We start from the raw sequence: 23,383 nt of genomic DNA, 5'->3' as shown, positions 1-23,383 counted from the left end.
CACCATAATACATTAGCAGGTATCGCAGGAATAATAGGCATTGGTGTGATACTTGGTGCATGCAGATGGGACTAAATAGCGGTCCTCCTCATCAGCTCCACTCGCAGCGACACTGCAGAAGCAACGTGAGCGTACTGCAGTCCCCAGGTGAGGTGACATTGCAGTCCCCATGTGAGGTAGCACTGCAGTTCCCACGTGAGGTGACACTGCAGTCCCCACATGAGGTGACATTGCAGTCCGCACATGAGGTAGCACTGCAGTCCCTACATGAGGTAGCACTGCAGTCCCCACATGAAGTAGCACTGCAGTCCCCACATGAGGTGACACTGCAGTCCCCAGGTGAGGTGACACTGCAGTCCCCACATGAGGTGACACTGCAGTCCCCAGGTGAGGTGACACTGCAGTCCCCAGGTGAGGTGGCACTGCAATCCCCACATGAGGTGGCACTGCAGTCCCCAGGTGAGGCAGGTGACACTGTAGCCTTGTCTTCTGAGACAGGGCTCTTGCTATGTAAGCAGCAATGGCCTCTAGCTCTTCCCAACTCTGCTACACAGGCTTTGGCACGTGGCCTCTCACTGTAGAAAACTCCTCCTGGGGGCTGGGGAGATGGGTCTGTGGATAAGGTCCTTGTGAGGTAAGTATGAAGACTTGAGTTCAAAACACCAGACCCTGGATGCAGTAGCACACATTTGCCACCCCAGTGGTCCTACAACGAGATGGAAGGCAGAGACAGGAGGGTCCCTGGAAGCTTACGGCACAGGACAGCCTGGCATTGTGCAGCAGCCAACAAAATCCAGTGTCTCAGGCTAGAAAGTGAAGGCCAACCTCTGACCTTGTCCTCTGACCTTCACACATGCACCATCAAACAATGAATACATATGCACTCTCACACCACACACATGAATACACACGCACACACAATTGTCCTCTGACTTCCACACATGCACCATCACACACATAAATACATACACATGCCACACACATTAATACACATGTACACACACCACACATATGAATTCACATGCATACACACCACACACATAAATATGCATGCACACACATCACACACACAAACACACACGTGCACACACAGTTGTCCTCTGACTTCCACACATATGCTGTTACATACACAAATACACATACACACACACACAGACTTTTTAATTCTTCATCGTTAAAAAAAGCTATTAAAATATTTTATGGACAAATGAGACTTTGATTATTACATGTTTGACGCTGTTGAGAAGTTTTTACTTTTAGCTGATCTCAGTGCTTGCTATTGAAGGTGGTGATGCAGCAGCGTGGACCTGGCTTTTAGGAGCCCTGCGCCTTGCCTGGGTGGTGGTGGCGCACGCCTTTAATCCCAGCACTCAGGAGCCAGAGGCAGACAGATCGCTGTGAGTTTGAGGCCAGCCTGGTCTCCAAAGCAAGTCCAGGACAGCCAAGGTTACACAGAGAAACCCTGTCTTGGGAGGGGGGGCGGAGCACCGTGCTTGGAGAGCTCGGGCTGAAGTGACTCAGTACCTCCAATGTTCTTTCAAGTGATTCAGAACAGTTACAGCCACTGTGACAGAAGAGCCACGGGACTTTCCATGCAGGTCTGTGGCTGTTCACCACGCAAAGTTGGAGGAGGAAAGAAAAACCACCTGGGACCAAAACGTTAGGAAGAAGCGGTCATAGTTTCAGCACACCAGGAAGATGTGAGGTTATGGAAATGTGCATTTCTCCCGGCCACCTTCACTATGTGGGAAGATCTTCCTTGGTCACGTGTGCCCAAGAGCTCCTCTTTTCTATCTCATTTACCAAGTCAGGGCCTCAGCTAGCCCTGAACTCTGCCCTAACTATTTGATTCTCCACCAGCAAGTGTCAGTTCAAGAGCAAGAAAGTTCTAATGCCTCTGGGAAGTTGTTCAATCCAGATTAGAAGAGGCCGTGTGGAACTTCCAGGTAGTCCCGAGAGAACATCCTGTTGGCCTTTCTCCCATTGGTCACAGCTAGAGGGCTTGCTTTCCATTTCAGGGCCTTTCAGGAGAAGAAAAAGCATAGTTCTTTCCCCCGTTGTGCTTAATATGAGGAAATTGTGTCAAACCTAACTTCTCCATCTGCTATGCAGTCCAGCCATGTGGCTGAGCCTGCAGGTGGAGCCATGGCTAGAGAAACTAAGGTACGTTCATCACAGGTCTGTATCAGAGCAGGGCCAGATCCTACTGTCTTTGACATCCACCAGCGTGTCATCACGTCACCATCACCATCACCACAACCCACACGTATCTCTTCCAGGAACCTTCTAGCACAGTGTCTAAATGCTGTTAGTGACTCACTCCTGGTTTGAGATGTCCTGACCTTCTGTGGGCACACTAACATGTAGGTTGTTGTGCCCTGTGGACACCCCAACAGAGTACTTAGAGAGTTCCCCACGTGTTTGTTTCCTCCTTTGTACTTAGAAGGACCATGAGTCCAGTCTGCCTCACTCGCTGCCGCTTCTGCTGCACCTCACAGAGCCTGGAGCACAGTCTATCCTACCACTGTGCGGAAGAAAGACTTAAACTGTCTGCCCTGCCTCCGTCCTAGTGGCCAACGTGTGGAACCTCGGTTTTATCTCTAGATGGTATTATAGCTCTCTGCTCTACAGTTTTCTCACTGACCTCTCTTGTCATGTGAAATTCCAGTCCCACGCATGGTGGCCCCTCTGAGAAGATTCTCAGTTAGTGTTAGCAGGAGTCATTGGTTGGCTTTGCATCAGAAACACGAACTATGGCCAACAGTTCATTCCTGCAGCTTAGTGTGGCTCCTGAATAAATGGAGCGGGGTTTCCAGCTTCGAAAAGATAATGCAGTATACCCCAGAGGAGCTTGGGAAGCTCGTAGAACGGTGGTTCTCAACCAGTAAGCCGAAACACATTTGAGGGTCGAATGACCTTTCACAAGGGGGTCACCTAAAACCATCAGAAAACACATAGTTACATTATAATTCATAACAGTAGTAAAATTACAGTTGTGAAAAAAGCAACAAACACAATTTTATGGCCGGGGTCACCACAACATGAAGAACTGTATTAGAGGCTCATAGCATTAGGAAGGTTGACAACCCACTGACCTAGAAGGTCAAAGTTGAATGTGGAGCTTTGGGAATGGCTACGGAACTTCGTGAGCATTGAGAAGGAGGATTTGGGAGGTGGAGACAGACCGCAAGAGGGTTGCAATGCTTTTGAAACACATCAGCAGATCTATAAAGAATGAGTTGCCTGCAAAGATGTTATTTACACAAATTCAGGATAGAGGTTATCTGGGAAGGGAGATATCAATGGTTTCCTGCTTATTTGACTACACGGTGGCTTAAGACTTGTCATTCTTGTAGGGGGGAGGGTGGGTGGAAGGATGGGTGCAAATGTGTGTGGATGTCACAGGTCAAACTTAGATGTTGTTCCTCGGGCACTACTTATCTTAAATTTAAAAAATAATACAATAGGGTCTCTCACAAGCCCCAGGTGGCCTCCTGCCTCCGCCTTCCCACCGCTGGGACTACAGGTGACACCGCCATCCATGGCTTTTCTACAAGGCTTCTGGGGTCGCAGTCAGGTCCTCGTGCAAGTGCAGCAAACACTTGACCTGCTGAGGCATCTCTCTGTTCTTCTTTAAATGTATATGAAAACAAGATATCTCTGTGAGATCAAAGGAAGTTTTATATGTGTGCACATGGGGACTGGTCTTTCTGGCTTTGACTTCCTGTCCTCAGCTGGGTTTTGGCTGCTTTCTGAATATCTGAAACTGGTAGTTTATGATGTCCTCACAGTTCTAGAAGTCAGGAGGTCCAAGGTTAGGAGGGGTTGTAGCTGCTGCTGTCTTTCACTGGTCGGACCCTGCTGAACTGAGGTGACAAGGAGGGTCATATGGTGAAGGTCCTCCTAGTAGAGATGCCTCTCTAGGTGACACATTGTGAGCTAATCCCTTCCAAATACGCTTAACAGAAGATGGGTGATTTCGTTTCAACATGGGCTTTATTGGAGGCACACAATGGTATTGGCTGAGCTATTGGCTGGTATGTGGACTGCCACACAGCTGTGGGTGGTGAAGGGAGGTGGCCTGGGTCTAAATATCTCATTGCTTAATACCTCTGTGGACCTAGGTAGGAAGCCAGGATTACTGAGTGTCTCAGTGTCCTCCCCCATAGAGTGGCAACAGTGAGACCTAGTGCACAGAGGGTTTGAAAGCTGAAGACACAGGTAGGCAGTAGGTGGACATATCAGTGTTCAGTGAGTGCCTCAACTTCCCTGAAGAGCAATCTTCCCTGAAGATTGGATTCTTATAGCCTCCCTGTTCTAGCCAAGTGTCCTCAGGGACTGTATACTCCACCATCTGTATCTTGTTCTGCTTACATTGCTCTTAATTACATGTGACAATGAATTGAGCAATGCAAATGTGTTTATGATGAAGAGCGCCTCTCCCCACCAACCCCCCTGAATCCCCAGCATGTCCCATCTAGATCACTGCCATTTCTGCCTCTTCTGGTTTCCCCATAACACTTGATAAGAAGATAACCTTCGGCCTGACAGCAGCTTAACATGGTATTTATGGACTGTCTGGTGAGAAAGATGAGATTCTAGCTCATCGCTGTCACTGCTTGTAATCAAATGCACCAACCCTGATAGCTGTTTTCAGAAGTATGACTCGGTGCTATGACTATTCCATAGAAGACCCTAAGATGAGGAAGGTGACACTTAACAAGTGTCACGACCCCCTGCTCCTGATATCTGCAGCCTTCTGTTATCACAGCAGTGTGTGTGCGTGTGTGTGTTTAATGATATATTTATATTTTGTTCTGTGATTTGCCCCTAAGTGTAGCTAAAACAAAACCAAACACCACTTACACTACACCTATCTGAGCAGCATTCCTGCCCAAGGCTAGGACCCATTGCCTTTCCAGGAGCAGGGTGTTGGGGCGGGGTGTTTGAATTTAATATTAATTGCTTTTTTCCCCCTAAGCTTAGTTTTAAGAGTAATATACAGTTGATGTACAAAATGTGATTCTATACTTAACAGGTTTTTTTATTTAAATAAGAAAGAATAGGGTAGAAAATGTAAAAATCCTTGAATATTCTATTCTCTGAAGCATTTGTTAAAAATATTTCATAGTTCAGATCCAAGAGAACTTATTTCCATCATCAACAGGGAGAGACGTCCAGGCCCATATAGGAAGACCCTAACTCAGAGACATTCTAATGTCTTAAATTTCTCACATGCCTGCACACCTAACTTTAATTTTTTTTCCTTTAAGACAGGGTCTCCTGTAGTCCAGACTGGCCTCACACTAGCTATATAGCTCAGGGTGACATTCAAGTATTGATCCTCCTGCCTCCACCCCTAAACACGAGGATACTAGACAACCATCTACTACCTAAGCTATGTCCCTGGCCCCTGAACCTTCAGCTTTTCTTCTGTGCAGTTATTGATCACCTGCTGTATACGCAGCTCCGTGCTCATCTTTGGTGGTATAGCGAGAAGTGCAGTACAGTGTATAAAGGAAAGCTGTCTCTATATATGGAGGTTGGATTCCAGTAAGAGGTAGCTATTCATCAGTTACATGTAATATAAAATACAGACTGAGCTCAAATTCTGAAAGGGGAAAGCATGTGATTCTTAATGGATATTTAACAGTGGAACATGTTGGGTGGGGTGGGGTGGGGGTGGAGGCTCCCAGAAGTGTCCTTCAGAGGGGTGGTATTGGAGTTGAGAGCTGAAGAAAGAAAACTCAATGCACAGAGGAGTCAGAGGAGAGGAGAGGGTTCAAGAGCATGCAGGAGAAAAAAAACAAAGCTTCTGTGACGGGCACATGTGTGGCCACAGAGCCAATGACAAGTGTTAAAGACCACTGCAGGGTGGGCTTCTTGGGCCAGGAAAGGACTTTGTCCAGCGGGGAGTGGCCAGGTGGGCTGCCTTGAGACACTGATCAGAGGCGAGGGAAGCCAGCCGGCAGCCCTGGCCACACAATGGCCGCTTGTTCTGTCCTTCACACAGGCCTTTGTCTGTGCCCACTGGCTGTTTCTATCTGTAGCAATGATCTCAGCTAATGAACAGCAAACAAGTACCTCCCACACAAGGTGTGGGGCCACCTCATTATGCAAATAGCTATGTAGTTCCTCCTCTGGGACCTTCCTCCTTCTCTCGGAAGGCTGTCCACTCCCCACTTGTCTTCTCACCCCCCTAGTTAATCAGCACTGCCAAGTAGAAAAGACGCCAGGAGGACAGCCACATGCAAGATTCCCTTGTCCTCTAGACTGCAAGCTTTGGGAAGGGAAGGCTTCAAAATGGGAAAAGGAAATATGCCTTCATCTCCCACAGAGTCAAAGTTTGACATGTAAAATGAACTGCAGTGCTGCCTTGTTCTTTTAGAGCCTTCTTTTCCTTCTCTGAGCTCTCAGGTAGCATCAGTTTGTCCACATGAATGGAGGAGAACTTGATGGTTCAGGGAGTGGACAGCCTTCTAGGCGGCATGCCTAAGGGCAAAGGAACTTTGCGTAAGAAAGACAAGACTGTGTGACTGTGTGGTGACGGGGTGACGTGTACTTGCAGTGACTTAAATAGCTCCCCTCTACACTGAGAAATCTATAATTAAGCCGTGCCATTAAGGCCCCACATGATGTCATTGCTCCCCACCTTTTAGAACCTCATGCAGTGTGCATGTACTGTGGCTCTCTTTGTGGCTCTACTTCAGCTTATTGGCTGCCTACACCCTTTGCACTGGAAAGCTCGCCTGAATCTATATGGGTATCTTCCCCACAGCCATCCTGTGTTTAGCTTTTACTCCTCCCAAATTAACTCTTGCCTGCTTCTCAGTCCCTCTCGTGAGCGATCACTGTCTCAAATTTTCTTTGTGTCCATAAGTCTTTACATGAATTCAGGGGGCATGAGAGCAAAGATGCAGTCTAACTTGTTCAACATTATCTCTGCATAGCCTAGAACCATGCCTGGTGTCTTGTAAATATCTGCTGGGTGAGTGGATGGATGGATGGATGGATGGTAATCTGCATGCTTGGGTGACGATCATGTGGACAGATGACTTCATTTATTCATGTGAGGTAACAAATATTTACCCACTTAAGTGGTCATTGATCAATTATCATATCCAAGGCATTTAATCATAAGTTATTGCTGGGACTAAGATTAAAAATAGAGATACTTCAACACGGTCCTGAAGGAGTAAATAGTGTTAGAATAGCCAATGAGGAAAGCGTCGAGAGAAACATGGGTCAACAGAACATAGGTTAACTGCACTTGAGAGGCAAAAGAAGTGAAAGACATGAGATTCCTGTGCCTTTCTGTGAGCAAGGGCTTGGCGGAGGGGGAGGGGAAAGGGAACGGGGTCGGCCTTACAGGTGTGGTCAGTGAGACTCCAGCAAGGAGTCAAGTGTCTGTGCATCGAAGTCTGATGGAAGCACGGGCTTAGAAGATGGAAGGTACTGAGCGTTACTGAGTGATGAGAGCTAGGGAGAAAGTCAACATCTAAGGGATAGTCAAAAGTATCACCTGCAGGGATGCTAAAAGGGGGATGCAGAAGGGATGTGGAGCAATTTACAGTTTTCAGGAAGGTATTTCAGGATTCCCCTCACTGCTGCTCTTCCAGATGCCCAGGATGGAGGGTTTCATCCATACCTGAGCTGGAGGAAGCCCATGAGCCCCTACAGTTGGTGTGTAACATGATAAAAAATACTCTAGGGATATAGACCTTTGGGATAAGGCAGCTCACTAAGTAGACCAGGCTAGCTATCCAGCAAGCGCCTGGAATCTGCCTGCGTGTCTCACCAATGCTGGGATTATATGCACAAGCAATCATACTTGGCTTTCTACAGAAGTGCTGGGGCTCAAACTCAGGTCAAGCACTTGACCACCTGAGACATCTTCCCCACCCCACACTCAACTGTGTCCCAGCTGACATGTTCTATCCTGTAGCCCTCAGCTTTGTCTGGTCCCTCTATCATTCTTCCATCTTATTCAGCAAAGTCCTTATATGCTGATGGTAAAAAAAAAAAAAAAAAAAAAAAATGTGTTGGGCTTTCATCAGCTGGGACTGAGCTATGCGGCTTCAGATTTTCCTGGTCCTCACAGCAGCCTGTTGAGCCAGATTCTGGTCCCATCCTCAATGTGACAATAGACTTGGAGAAACCAATAAGTTAGATTTATAAACCAATTGACCAGGTCATGCTGCCAATGAGAGTAACCCAGGATTGGACACTAGAGCCAGCAGAACTGGGGGGTCATGATTTTAGGAGTGAATTCTTTCTAATTTAACTTGAAAATCATTTTCTCTTCCTCTCCCCCTCTGTCTCTGCAGTCTCAGGAGGAAGTCTGCGATCTGCTCCATGCTGCACCCTTCCAAAACATCCTGCCCCGAGTCTACATCAAAGGTAAGACGACAGCAGCGGCATCATCAGCCCTCTGGCATTTGAATTAGTACTCACTTAAGAAAATATCAGTATACATATGGACACATATATGCCATAGGATGCACATGGAGGTCAGAGGACAACCACTGATGTCATCTTCACTTTTCAGTTTGTTTGAAACACGGCCTCTTTGTTGTTTGCCACTGTGTGTCCCTGGCTAGTTGACCTACAAACTTCTAGGAAGTCTCCTGACTCCACCTCCCGTCTTTGCTATAGAGTGTCGGGATTACAGACGCACGCTACTCTGTCCACCTTTTATATACTTCTGGAGATTTGAACTCGGGTCTTCACAGTTCCCCTACCCTATGCTCACTTCCTAATCCCAGTCAACTCAGACTGTAGTCATCTGGGAAGGAGCTTAAAGTTTTGGATGCCTGTGGAATCATTAAGGGATTGGAAGTGGCACCCTAGGCCTTCTTCTTTTGAGGTTAGCCATACCATGTCACACAATCTAGCCTTGGAGTCAACTCCTCAAGTGGTAGGGAACTCACCGCTTCACGATTCAGATGGTTCTGTCACTGATCTAAGCTCATAGGAAGATAATCCCTCACGAGGATCCCACCACAGCCTGCAGAACCAAGGACAAAGTTCTGCATGCTCTAAGTTTGGGGGTGCCGTGACAGCATCAGGTCCTCTGAGAAGTCTTCCTCCCTGAACCACACACCCACTTTCTCTTCCTTTGCCCCTTCTGCAGAGGGGGAGCGCCTGGAAGTCCGAATGAAGCGCCTGGAAGCCAAATACGCCCCACTTCACCTGGTCCCCCTGATAGAGCGGCTGGGGACACCTCAGGTACAAACCTTGTATTGTGGGCCCAAAAGATCCCAAGAATGGAGAATTTGGGGGTCCAGCCTCATCATTTTACATAGGGAAACTGAGGCACATAGAAGGGAAGAGTGTATCCAGTACCATACAGGCTGGGATGAGGTTTATTTCCTCTTGGCCTTGAGTTTTTTCTTCTCCATCCCCTGTTGTGAGCGATGCTAAGAAAGAGGGAAGGGGGTCTACATAAAATGGTACCCATCACTCCCCTTCCAGGTGCCAGGAATTCTGCAACACGGTCTATCAAAATTAAAACTCCACACACTCTTCAGTCCACACTGCACATCCAGGTATCTTTCTCAAGAAACCCAAGATCAGGAGAAGCTGTGGTCACATGGTTTGCTGTCTACAAGGTGTTGGTCTGGCTGTGTGTGGCATCCTGTGTAGGCACACTGTGCTGGTAGATTTAGCATTATTAAATCCATAAGGATGGAAAGGAAAAATTACATTTAAGTGCACCATTCAATGTGTCTAGATCTTAAATTCAAGTTACATTTCCCATGGCATTTTCAAAACATCCACACACCAAAAGCATGTAAATAAAATGTCCCCTAAAAACGTCTGGAATGTTCCAAACCCAATTGCCTTACGATTTCTATTGCTGTGACAAAACACAGCAGGAGGAAAGGTTTGCTTGGCTTATACTTCCATATCCTTGTTCATTGTTAAAGAAAGTCAGGGCAGGAGTGAGGAGGCAGGGTGTGGTGCAGAGACCATGGAGGAGTGCTGCTTTCTGCCTTGCTCTTCATGGCTTGCTCAGCCTGCTTTTTTATAGAAGCCAAGGCCACTAGCCCAGGGATGGTGATCTGCTCCATAGTGGGCTGGGCCCTCCCCCATCAATTACTAATTATGAAGATGCCCTACAGGCTTACCTACAGTCCAATCTTTTTAAAAATATTTTATTAATTTATTCATATTACATCTAAATTATTAGCCCATTCCTTTATCCTCCCATTCCTCCCTCCCTCCCACTTTCCCCCTACTCCCCTCCCCTATGTCTGTTACTGAGGGGGACCTCCTCCTCCTGTATATGCTCATAGGGTATCAAGTCTCTTCTCGGTAGCCTGCTATCCTTCCTCTGAGTGCCACCAGGCCTCCCCATCAAGGGGACGTGGTCAAAAATGGGGCACCAGAGTTCAGGTGAAAGTCAGTCCCCACTATCCACTCAATGGTGGAGAATGTCCTGTCCATCAGCTAGACCTAGGTAGGGGTTCAAAGTTTACTGCCTATATTGTCCTTGGCTGGTGCCATAATTTGAGCAGGACCCCTGGACCCAGATCCACGTGTCATAATGTTCTTGTAGGTTTCTAGAACCCTCTGGATCCTTCCATTTCCCCATTCTATGATTCTCTCACCTAAAGTCCCAATAGAATGTCCTCCCCTCTGACCCACTTTCCTGGTATGTGAAGACTTTCATGGGACATGCCCCTTGGTCTAGTGTCTTGATATAAGTGAGTCTTTCTGCTTCTGAGTGAACTCACTCATTACAATAATTTCTATAAACTAGAAATCCATTTGTCCACAAATTTCAGGAATTCCTTGTTTTTAATAGCTGAGTAGTATTCCATAGTGTAAATGTACCACAGTTTCTTTATCCATTCTTCTACTGAGGGACACTTAGGCTGTTTCCATGTTCTGTCTATTATGAATAAAGCAGCTATGAACATGGTTGAGCATATGTCCCTGTTGTGTGGTGGAGCATTTTCTGGGTATGTTCCAAGGAGTAGAATAGCTGGGTCTTGAGGAAGCCCTATTCCCATTTTTCTGAGATAGCACCAGATAGATTTCTAAGGTGGTTGTACTAGTTTGCATTCCCACCAGCAATGAAGGAGTGTTCCTCTTTCTCCACATCCTCGCCAGCATATAGTGTCACTTGAATTTTTGATCTTAGCCATTCTGATGGGTGTAAAATGGAATCTCAGTGTTGTTTTGATTTGCATTTCTCTGATGACTAAGGAGGTTGAGCATTTCTTTAAGTATTTCTCAGCCATTCGATATTCCTCTGTTGAGAATTCTCCCTTTAGTTCTGAGCCCCATTTCTCAATTGGGTTATTTGGTTTGGTGGTGTTTAATTACTACAGTCCAGTCTTATGGCAGCATTTTCTTAATTAAGGTTCCCTATTCTCTGATACGACTTTAGCTTGTGTTAAGTTGACATAAAACAAGCGAGCACACCTGTGCACCATGGTGGTGACCTCTGAAGCAAGACAGGGCTAGAGACTGAATGGGAGGACGAAGAACCAACAATGATTTGAGTTTTATCTATAATGTTCTTATGTCTTCAAAGTCTCCTGGGCTCATGCTGAATCTGTAAGAAATAACTTTTTAAAAATGGTGCCAGTTACTGTGGACACTGAATTGAGTAAGAGAGGATGCTTGCCTTCAGAGCACTCGCAGACTCTGTACGAGGCAGGACAGAGGAGAAATGGGGGATGGGCGGGCGGAGAGGCACCAAAATGTCTGCTTCTGTTTCCCTTCAAGTTGATTTAAGTGGGCCTCCCATTTGGAAGCAGGCAGGGGATGAGGAGGTGTGGGACACTATAGAGATGACCCAGTTGCTTTGTATTGCTGGCCACACTCACTACCATCGCAGCTCAGGATTTAAAGCCACCCTTGGACTCAGGATTCTTTCTGAGCTTATCACCATGGTCAGAAGAGCCCACCCTATCAGCAGAGGACAAGAGGGAGCCACTCTCCATAATGCCCTAAGTCCCATCTGCACAGGTGTCAATATGAGAGGCCACCACATCAGGCTCCCACTGTAAACCATAGGAGGTGTTTGGGTCTTTAGCTCACAGCAGGAAGCTCGGACACTGTAGTCTTCCCACTTGTTTGGCAGCAGAGGTTGGACAGAGGAGATTCTCTAAAATGATTTCCTTTTAGGGAGAAATCCCCCAAGCCAGTGGCAGGCTGGCATGCCTGCTGCCCTCGGAGTGTCATCCTGCAAGAATGCAGCTCTGTGAGCCTGAGGGGCTTGTGTTCCCACTAACAGCTGTGCACGCCACTGCCTTGCAACTGACAGAAATCTCAGTTTATCCAGCGTTGAACATTAAACAGGAGCCTAGTGAGAGAGGACTTGGCAGTCTGATAAGTCACCCTACTTCTCAGGGAATAGTCTAATTCTGTGATGGGGCCTGAAAGTAGAATCAGGGATTACTAGGGGGTGAAAAAGAGGGATGGAGACAAGATTACAGGGCAGGATCCAGGGACACTGTTCCTCGTCAGTGTGTGTAGGTAATATGTGAGAAAGAAAGCTAAATTAAAAAAGAAAGCTTGGGGCCAGTGAGATGGCTCAGTAGGTGAAGGCACTTGCTACCAAGCCTACCCAGGCTGTTTGAGCCTCCGGCCCCACATGATAGAAGGGATGACTTGATGCAAGTTGTCCTCTGAACCAAAACCTATGTGCCAAATACACATGTGTGTGTGTGCACACGCACTAAATGCATAGAAATCAACAGTAATAAACACAATTTCATCAACACATAGGCAAAAAAAAAAACCCCACACACATACACACACACTAACAAGTTGGGAACACTGAGGCTGGCCAGCTAGGTCTTCCCTGCTGGACCTTGTTCTCTATTGTGTCTGGGTCAGGGGAAAAAAGAGGAAACTGTTGGGGCAGATTTGAACCGGAGGCCTGAGCAGCATGTTGTCTGCTTTTGTTTCTGAGCAAACTAGGGTGAACTTTGCTGACATCCCACTTGGTCAAAATGATTATGTGCCTTGTTTTCTCCCCAAGCACTCACGGTAGTGGTTCATGTCTGCTTTCTGTCTGAATTCACCTGCACTTTCAGGGCTCAGCCGTTTGCATGTTACAGAGGAAACGGCAGGAAAGCCTGTCCTCGTTGATGTCTGAGGGAAAGTTAGCAAATTTACATGTGTGTGCATCCACACACGCACAGAATGTGGCAGGGTCTGCATTCCCTGACTGATAAGGGATAAATCAGAATTCCAGATAATGCAAAGGGCCATAGGAAAGAATATTGAGAATCTATGCACGTGATCAGGTATTTCATGTAATCGGAGTTCTCCATGAAAGAGGTGGAGGAGCCGAAAAGACACCTAAGCTCCTTTAAGCACCACCCTTTATACATTAGAACAAACCACAAGCTGGCTGAATTTGCATTAAATACTAGATGGCTTTTTTTTTTTTTTTCCATATAAAAAGTCAATGAGGGCTGGAATCATCCATCATTCACTGGGTGAAGTGCTTTCTGTGCAAGCATGAAGACCTGTGTTCAGATCCCCAGCACCCATGTAGGAGCCAGAGGTGGTAACACACCTGTCACCCCAGCAGCAGAAGAGGGGACAGGCAGATCTCAGGGGTTTGCTGGCAGCCAGCCTAGCCATGCAGCGAGCTCCAAGTTCAGTAAAAGACCCTGTCTCAAAATATAGACAAAGATCAGATAATGGAACCCAAAGTTGACCTCTGACCTCCACATGCAAAGCAATACTTGCACACACAAAGTGATATACTAAAAAAGGCAAAAACAAACAATCACATTAAAAGGCAATGGCAACAAGCAGAAAAAGTTCAGAAAAAGTGTGAAGGCCAAGGTCAAGATAGTTTCTCCTCTCTCCATTTGGTAAAGATGTTTTTCTTTAGAGCACTTGAGTGGTGAGATGCCAATGGGCATCACTTGGGAACTCATTTGGCCAACCAACTTGAGGCTCATTCACTATTATACAGCAAAACACTTTTTTGTTTGTTTGTTTTGCTTTTTGAGACAGAGTTTTTCTATGTAGCCTTGGCTGTTCTGGAACTCGATCTGTACACCTGGGTGGCCTCCAACTCACAGAGATCCCCCCGGCCTCTGCCTCCCAAGCGCTGGGATTAAAGACACGCTCCACTACCATCCAGCTAGCAAAATCTTTAAAAAATATTTACATTTGCTGACGCCCACTAAGACTAGAGAGTTATCCAACAACATGACAGGACACAATGCTCACAAAATGTCGTGTCCACCGGCAGTTGCTTTAGAATTGCCCTCAACATTGAAGATTTGCGAACAATTTAACCAGCGAGGGTAGAGAACTCAATACGTTTATCAGAGGCTGTTTTTAGATAGCGATCTAAATACCATGGCACTGAATGTATTATGGAAATGAGTTTCTAAATTAGAGATATGTTATGCAAAAATGTAATATAGATGATCTTCTATGTATGTGCACGTATACATATTCATAACTGCAAACAGTCTTCATGTATCTGTGTTTTAAGAAAGCTCATCTCTGGGTAATGGGGTAAGTAGAATATTGTCTTTCTTATGTGTTATTTAAATTTTTCCCTAAACTTTACCCAGTGAATGTATATTACTTTTGTGGTTGACAGAAAGAAATGGAAAAGTGAACACTTCCTTAGAAGGGACAAAGCCCCTTTCATTGGCTTTAGTGGACAGGGCGCTGAAAGTCAAACCACAGGTTTTATACAAATCATTTGCCAATGTTTTTACCTACTCACCCTCAAACCAGGGTCCTCAGATGCTGCTGATTCAGAATTCAGACAGACAGCAGACTAATTAGAATGTCAGAAGTCCTTCAACTTGCCGATGACGAGAACCTACATGGGTCCTTTACTGATCATCTTCAGGGCACCATGTTTTTCGCATGTGAAGAGCTGATCAGAAACAGAATAAACACGATAGAACAGAATCAGGGACCAAGCTTATGATACCTTCAAGAGCTTTTTCTAGCTACCGGTGGCAGCTTGAGTGGCCTCCCGTGTCATGACCTGTGTCTGCCTATGGAATCCAGTTGATTCTACAAGAATCAGAGAGGGTGCCCTCCTCTTTGTGTTTCAAACACATATCTGCCAACTCTTCTCCAACTCATTTTCTCCCTAAGCTGTTTCACCTTGTAGTTGCCATGACAACTACAATCCTGGTCTATGTTCATCACAGGCTCTACTTCCTGATTTTATTTCCTTCCTTGGAATCACTTGGATGCTGCCCTCTGTTGTTGGGGGAGGGGAACGTCTCCAAGGAAGAGAGCTTTGTAGCAGAGGTCAGGTGGTCTCTTCCAGTTCCCTGTGGAATGGGCCCCTGAGAACCCTTCCTCCCACTGGGAGTCGATCCCACATATGTCATGTGGATCTGGGCTGTCTCAGAAGCCAGCTTTCTTTAGCTTTGTTCCCAGATGAAAAGACCCGACTCTGACCTTGGATTTTAATATGTGCTTTGCAGATGGCTTTCCGCACCTTTGCTCTTAGATGTTTTCACTCCAGGCGCAGACAGTTGGGAGACATGGTCCGTGTGTTTGATGTGCCTGTCTGCCTGTCTGATTACTTGATATGCAGTAGCCAGGAACATATGAGAAGTTTGTTTGAGTTACTAATAGAGACCATTCGCCGCTGTCTAAGAAGGGCTTCTAGCTAGCAAAAATAGTTCTCTGAAGTCAGTGGCAAATTTTAAAACAGTAGCATACGCTCCTTCTAGCACATTACATGGTACAAAAACTATTTTAAAAGTGAAAAGCTTACCCATTTCTCCCAGTCCATCCATACCCACAAGTAACTTGACTCCTTCTAAATGTTTCCTATATGCACATACTCACACACATATGCCCGTATGCACTGTTCATCTGTGGCATGGTGCTCGTGTTTGAGCGGACTGTAGTGTCATTTTCTCCAACTTACTGACTTCACTTCAAAATTTAACTTGTAAAACTAAGGTACATTGAGCAGAGCCCAAGCTTTATACCTTTCCTTAGCTATACCTCTAAGTGTCAGTTTCCTTATCTGTGAAACAGAAATGATAATGTATAAAAGTCACCATTCATCTGGAGCCTGGTGGAGCCTGGTGTGCCACTCACTCTTAGTTGTGTTACATTACAAAACTGATAGGACTACTTCTGACTTCTGTGTACCTAATTAGCCATCCTGGCCTCTCCAGTGCCTCAATTACAGGCACGTACATCATGCCTGGATTATTAATGTGGGCTCTGGAGGATAGAACTTGGGCCCTTGTACTTGCACTGAGCCATCTCCTCTGCCCCAACCAGCCTTTGAGACCAGGATGTGGTCAGATAATTTTCTAAAGTCAGTCTTCTATTGATGGTGCCTGGGTATTATTTGCCACAAGTGACAGTTACAAGTCTTTATGCCCTCAGGTTCTTATACTCAGTGCCTTGCTAGGCAGGGTACCAGTCCTAGTGAACAAGTTCTAGATGTGGCTAGCACCAGTGTTTGGGACTCTAGTGCAAGTGGAGCAGATGGGATCTCAGGTGTGGATGCAATGTTAATATTCCCTTCCCATCCCAGCAAATCGCCATCGCTCGGGAGGGTGACCTGCTGACCAAGGAGCGACTCTGCTGTGGCCTGTCCATGTTCGAGGTCATCCTGACCCGAATTCGGAGCTACCTGCAGGACCCTATCTGGAGGGGCCCGCCACCTACCAATGGCGTCATGCATGTGGATGAGTGTGTTGAGTTCCACCGGCTGTGGAGCGCCATGCAGTTTGTCTACTGTATCCCGGTGGGGACCAACGAGTTCACGGCTGAGTGAGTTCACCCTCTCCCATTCCTCACCACTGGGATGCCTTGGGCTAGCTAGAAAAGAGGCCAGGAGCTGAATGAAGTGCCATCGACAGTGATACCAAGCATATTGGTCACTGAGACAGTGCTGGGCATGGCAACAGTGGACTGTTCATAGCCTCCAGAGGTTAAAGGGGCCAAACAGAATATAGAAGTACCTGTGTCAAAGTGTCAGACAAGGTCAGTTGGAGACAAGGGTGGGATGTAGACACCAGAGAATGGAGCCTGGGTGAGTTGTCAAGCCTGAATTCTCAGGCCAGAACTGACGCTGTGACTGTATCTGAGATGGGGTTTGTGAAGGGGAGCGGGCAGTCCAGGAAAATCAGTCAATGGCTGTCAGCAGAAATGAGACTGAAGAGCGAAAGGCAAGAAGGGGCTCAGTGAATGCCAGCCTTCTAGTCCCTCAGCATCCCCCTCACCACTGCCTTTTGGATTACCCAGTCCTGCCACCAGAGCCCCGCCCCCTTCCTCCTGCACCCGTCTAGCTTTATGCTGCCAGTGGTGTGGCCAAGGCGACTTTGGGGACTAGAAGCAGGGAAGAAAGGTGAAGAGAGGGGCTGATCAGGGTTCCCTGGGGAAGTAGTGCTGGGATGGGAAGAGAAAGACCAGCAAGTTGTGGGGCTGTGTCCTTCCAACCCTGTAATGGGAAAACAGGGGACCTGTCCAGGGTCGCCTGGTCTACTGCTTTAGAACAAAGTAAATGACATAAGGACGACCCTACAGACATCCACTTGTCTCTCGGGAATTGAGGCCTACATAGGACTTTATGAGAGCCCCATGGACTCTCTTGGCCTACCTCCAACCCACCATGTCTGCTCTTAACCCCGTGCAGCCAACACAGCCTCCTGACTGGTCTCGGTGATTGGCTGCGTGAGTCCCAGAGCCTGATTAGAGTTGAAGAGATGGCTCAGTACAAGCTGTAAGGACCGGAAGCCGCCTTTAAAAGCCAGGGCAAGAGCTGGAGAGAGAGCTCAGTGGCTAAGAGCACCATACTGCTATTGCAGAGAATGAGAATTCAGATCCTAGTATGTATTTTAGATGACTCACAGCTCCCACAGGACCTGTTGACATTGGCCTCTGCCTCCTGTGGGCACCTGCACATCCGCACGCATGTGTGCACATCCATACCCAGACACGTGATTAAAAATACACATTTCAAAGAAGCCAAGTAAGGTAGTATGCGCCCCTGTAATCCTGACACTCCAGACACTGAGACAGGAGGATGTCTGAAAGTTCATGGACCAGCTAGTCTCACTGCGTTGGCAAGCCAGATTTAGGGAGAGACTATGTGCGAAACTGGAGACCAATCGACGATGATACGGGACATCAATCTCTGGCCTCCACACGTAGGTACACACACACACAGGGGTGGGGGTTGGGGGGGCAGAGTCTGATTGCACTCTTTATAAAATCATCTTTTTCTCCAAGCTGACTGTTGTTTCCTTGGGGATCAACACCCCTCTGTGGTTAGAAGGACTCATAATGTAACCAACACCCCTAGAAACAACGCAAAACCCACCCTCATATGTCTTTCTACCTCCTTTACAAAGGAAAGGTCATAACCAACCTGTGCAGGCCTGCTCAGCCGCTGTACTTGTTTCTGGCTTTCACAAGGAGGATGTTTCTCCTCTGCTTCTCACCCTTTGCTTCCCTCCGACCCCAGGCAGTGCTTTGGTGACGGCTTGAACTGGGCTGGCTGCTCCATCATCGTCTTGCTGGGCCAGCAGCGGCGCTTTGACCTGTTTGATTTCTGCTACCATCTGCTGAAGGTGCAGAGGCAGGACGGGAAGGATGAAATCATCAAGAACGTGGTAAGCCGATAAGGCTGGCCTGGGAAGCCAGGCCTGGCAGCAGGCCACATCTTCAGGAAGGCAGAGGATTACATGCTTAATGCAGGCTGATGTCTGCACACAGACACACAGAATCGGGGAGCTGCTTGGGAAAGGCCTGCCCATATGTAACATGCTATGATAGATTGGGTAATAACCCTGTGATGCAAGCCTGGGTTCCTGGCCTCAAATGTCCCTTCCCTGTCCCAAGCAGCCCCTGTTGGTGCTGGCCACCATGGCCACAGCAGTCTGGACACTACAGCCATGGCAGGCACTGGGGGGTGGGGAGGTAGGTGCTGTGAGAAAAAGAACCCTTAAACTAAACAGCAATGGGAGGGGCAAGGTCAGAAGTCTTCCTGGGAGCTGGGGCTTGGGGAGGATGGCCAGCAAGCAGTATGTGGGGCAGGTAGTCTGCGGGGACTCTAGACACAGGGAGCAGCTGCTACCACACAGCATAGAGGCATATGGGAGTGTCTAGCACAGGGGTTCTCAACCTGTGGGTCATGACCCCTGCAGGGGTTCAAATGACCTTTTCACAGGGGTGGCATATCGGGTGTCCTGCATCAGATATTCACATTATAATTCATAACAGTAGCAGGATTACAGTTAGGAAGTAGCAGTGAAATACTTTTATGGCTGGGGGTCACCACAACATGAGGAGCTGTGTTAATGGGTCACAAAAAGAAGGGTTTTGAGGGTTGTGGTTATTGTAAGTAACCATTTCTTGGTATGCATTTCAGTGTTACTTTAAATACCCTCAGAGTGTCAGGTACCCATCATCACTACCACCACCACCACCATGCCCCAGCCAGTTACACTGTCTCCTACTGACGCTCTGTGTCCACTTAAATAATTCCTGCCTACAAATCTATGGACTCTGTGTACCTTATATATGAGCGGAGTAATGCAGTATCTGTCATTTTGTGGCTGGCTGATTTCATAAGGCTTATCCATGCTATAGTGTGTCAGAAACCCCAATCTTTTATAGTTAACTAGCATTTCATCTTATGAAAAACACAATCCACTGGTGGACCCTTGCCTTGCATTTACCTTTAGTGACTAGAAATAGCTGTGAACTTAGGCATCTGAGGCACCTGACTGAGTCTCTCCTTCCAGTTTTTTTTTTTTTTTTTTTGGAATATATACTCAAAGTCTAAGTGCTGGGCCATCTAGTAATTCTCTTCAATTTCTTGAGATACAATCATACTGTTTTCCCTGATGGATGCACCACTGTGCCGTCCCACCAGTAGCACCCAAGAATATAAAGTTCTGGGTAATATTGGGCCTTTGCACATTTTCTGTAGAGAAATGCCTTTAAGTCTTTTCTCCAAATTTTAATTGCTGCTTTTCACATCTTTATTTCCTTCGTGTGTATGCATGCATGTTTGGAGAAGCATACCTGCCAAAACACATGGCAGGTCTGAGGCCAACTTACCAAAGTCAGTTCCAGCATGTGGGGTCTAAGGATCGATTGGCAGCAAGCACTGTTACCCACTGAGCCATCTTACCCGCCCTGTATTATATAGCACTTTGTGTATTCAGAATAACAATTTCTTACCTGTTTTACAAGTGCTCTCTTTCATTCCGTTGATGGTATCTTTTAATGCACAGAGGACAGAGGTCTTCATTTCACTCTGCATTGGCTGCTGGTGACTTTGGTGCCATAGCCCAAAACAAAACAAAACAAAAAAATCACTGCCAAATCCAACATCATGAAGATTCACTCCTGCGCTTTCTTCCACACACTTCATAGTTTGACTCATGTTAAAGTCTTTTATCTGTGTCCAACTTATTCTTGGATACAGTATATAAAATTAAGTCTAAAGCCGAGCATGGTGGCATACGCCTTTAATCCCAGCACTCAGGAGGCAGAAGTAGGCAGATCGCTGTGAGTTCAAGCCCAGTCTGGTCTACAGAGTCCAGGACAGCCAAGACTACAAGAGAAACCCTGTCTCGAAAAACGAAACAAAAAGATGAAATCTGGCATTCATCTGCATGCAGGTATATCCAGTCTTCTCAGCATTTGTTGGAAAGGTTGCCCCTGACACACGCATGCTCCAGATGGTCTTGTCATCCTGTTCAGAGCCATTTGACTCGATACAGAGTTCCTTTCTATTCTATTTCATTGGTCTTCATAACAGTACTGCACTGTTTTGATTATGGTAGTCTTATTGTCAGCCTTGAAACTTGCAAAGGTTGTAAATAACCTTTAGCCTTTTATTTGGGAACCATAGAGACCTCTAAAGAATAGAGAAATAGGACCACTGAAGCGCCAAGAACCTGGACACCAGCCCCCTCTCCACCTCTCCCCTTATTCCCATCCTAACCTAAGCACCCTCATCCTTTTACAGCCCCTGAAGAAGATGGCTGACCGCATCAGGAAGTACCAGATCTTGAACAATGAGGTTTTTGCCATCCTGAACAAATACATGAAGTCCGTGGAGACAGACAGCTCCACCGTGGAGCACGTGCGCTGCTTCCAGCCCCCGATCCACCAGTCACTGGCCACCACCTGCTAGGCAGAAAGTCCTGCAGACCTTCAACCTAGAGGAGGAGGAGGAGGAGGAGCAGGACTGAGAACACAGTGGTCAGCCTACAGCAGGTCCAGCTGACACTGTATGGGACTTGCCTGGACAGAAAAGAAACCTTCCCCCAATACATCAGCACACTCTCATGGGCTGGGCTCCTGCATGTTCTCCCATGATACCTCCATGGTAGGTTTTCCATAGTGTAAGTGAGAAACAACAGAAACACAGGACAGTGTGTGCTCTTCTTCTTCTTCTTCATCTTCTTCTTCTTCCCCACCTTAACTGTATCTAAGAGCTACTGTTTCCATCCTGCAGCTGCCTACCCCATCTGTGATTACTTCCCAAGACCACCTCCCAACATCATCACCTCCTACCCAGTATCCGTATTTGGTCCAGCACTCTAAGAGACTAAGAAGAGGATGTAGTGATAGCAGGGATATAAGCCTGACCCAGTCGGGTGCCTCCACTCACTGGCTCGTCTTCGGTGGCTTTCCCTTCCAGGTCCCTGGTCACAATGGCTTCATGCTCTAGATGGTATGGATTCCTCCACCAAAGTTTGACCCCCCCGGTGAACCAGGAAGAGGTTTTAATCTGTCAAGACAATAGATGATGTTGACTGGTACCTTTCATAGTCTCCCCAAGGCCCACCCTAGTTCTTCCTTGCAGAACAGTCCTAGAGAGAAGAAAATCATGCTTTTTAAAACCAGATCACACTGAGGGGAACTAGGTGAAGAAAATGGCCAGGCCTATCTTGCAGAAGCAAATATCTGGCAGCACAGGCCAAAACTCCAGATCCCAAAAGAGAGATGTTAGACCTTATCTACAGGGTGGGAAGATGAGGCACCCCTGTTCCACATTGGCCCACATGGGATGGACAGGTCAGTCATGGCACTACACACAACATTAGCCAGTGACCAAATTGGTGACTGCTTAACACAGAACCTCATCCAGGAAAATCCCCCCCAAAAGGAAATCTTAAAGGGTTACTTCAACAGATGCCTAAAATATCTTGGAGACAGGAAAAATCCTTGTCAACAAGCTTTCAACCCTGAGACCCACCTTCCAACTACCCCCTCGCCACCACCACCCCCTCCTCCCACCCTGGCCCCAAAAAAAACAAAACAAAAAAAAAGTCTTTGAGCAAACTGGAATTTTAATCACGTCAGCTGCTGAAAGATTCTTGGACTGTCTTATTCTTTTGCTCTCATCTTCCTAGTCTCTTTCTTTTGCTGGAGCTCAGTGCTGGGGCAGAGTTTCTCTCACAGGGGTATTAACTTCTGTTTCCCAGACTAAGTAAAAGCCCACTGCAGAATCTTCACACATTGCAGATCTTTAAGGAGATCCAGGGCTAGTCTTCTGACCTGCAGAGGGAAGCCATAACCTCCCCCCCCCCCCCCCCCGAGCCTCCAAAAACATAGGAAGTGGATGAGAGCTACTCCTCTACCAGCCTAGGGAGACAGAGAGAAGGCAGAGGACTAACCATGCTCCCCCCTCAGGGAGGTGACTGGCACCCGTCACCATTTTTAACCATACAGAGAACAGAGGAGATGTGCACAACCAGCGCGTTTGAGAGACGCAGCGACGTACTCCAGTGAGGTCACATAAATTAGAACCTTTGAGGGTCGTACACTTGAGTGTTCGTTTCTGGACATGAAGTCTGAATCTCTGGGAACAGGGCCAGAAGATCTACACCTTCCCGGTTGCTTTACTATTATAACACAGATTCAGAGGCCCGGCTGTTAGAGGGGCACCTCCACTAGCTCTGGGCGCTAAGGTCTCTCAGAGTGAGACTAGGAGTCCTTCGTAGTGTAGGGGCGTGGTTTGAAAATGGAAGCTGGCCAGTTAGTTCCTAGTCGGATCGTTTTTGTTTTTGTTTGTTTTTCTCTGTTGATGACCATAGATGTATCCCAGAGGCAAATTGTCCTTTTCCAAATCTTTGGCCCTGGCTGGAAAGAGTTAATCTCTCAGATTTTACACTCTGGAGTCACTGCTCTCTAGAGATCTTCACTTCATAAGACTGCCTTTCTGGCACCCCATCTCTCCCACCCTGCACTCCTGACCCCCAACAGTTGACCCTCTGGGAAGAGTCATAGTCGTCTCAAGAGATTTGATCCCAATAAATTAAGGTCCTCACTTTGAGGACAGAGATTTTGTTTCCTCAGCACTTGTCTGTGGACACTGGACAACTTTTAATATTCTTTCCTCTCTAGTGGTCCTTGTCCCTGCCCCCTTTTT

The 23,383-nt window shown here is 47.0% G+C and overlaps 1 protein-coding gene across 2 annotated transcripts in view; it reads left to right on the top strand.

Moving 5' to 3' along the window:
* Window positions 1-21,402, top strand: part of Cyfip2 (cytoplasmic FMR1 interacting protein 2) — a 102,869-nt gene extending 81,467 nt beyond the window's left edge. For both annotated transcript variants that reach the window (XM_051167220.1, XM_051167219.1), the window contains 5 exons: window positions 8,328-8,400; window positions 9,134-9,228; window positions 16,520-16,758; window positions 18,455-18,602; window positions 20,972-21,402. In XM_051167220.1, the coding sequence (XP_051023177.1) occupies window positions 8,328-8,400; window positions 9,134-9,228; window positions 16,520-16,758; window positions 18,455-18,602; window positions 20,972-21,139 (723 nt within the window). In that variant the 3' untranslated portion in view covers window positions 21,140-21,402. The remainder of the gene's footprint in view (window positions 1-8,327; window positions 8,401-9,133; window positions 9,229-16,519; window positions 16,759-18,454; window positions 18,603-20,971) is intronic.
* Window positions 21,403-23,383: the final 1,981 nt, after the last annotated feature.

The sequence above is a fragment of the Acomys russatus genome, chromosome 25, assembly GCF_903995435.1.
Source record: "Acomys russatus chromosome 25, mAcoRus1.1, whole genome shotgun sequence".
In the NCBI taxonomy this organism is placed as follows: domain Eukaryota; kingdom Metazoa; phylum Chordata; class Mammalia; order Rodentia; family Muridae; genus Acomys; species Acomys russatus.
Note: the sequence above shows the minus strand (reverse complement) of the source record. Positions and strands in the feature narration are given on the sequence as shown.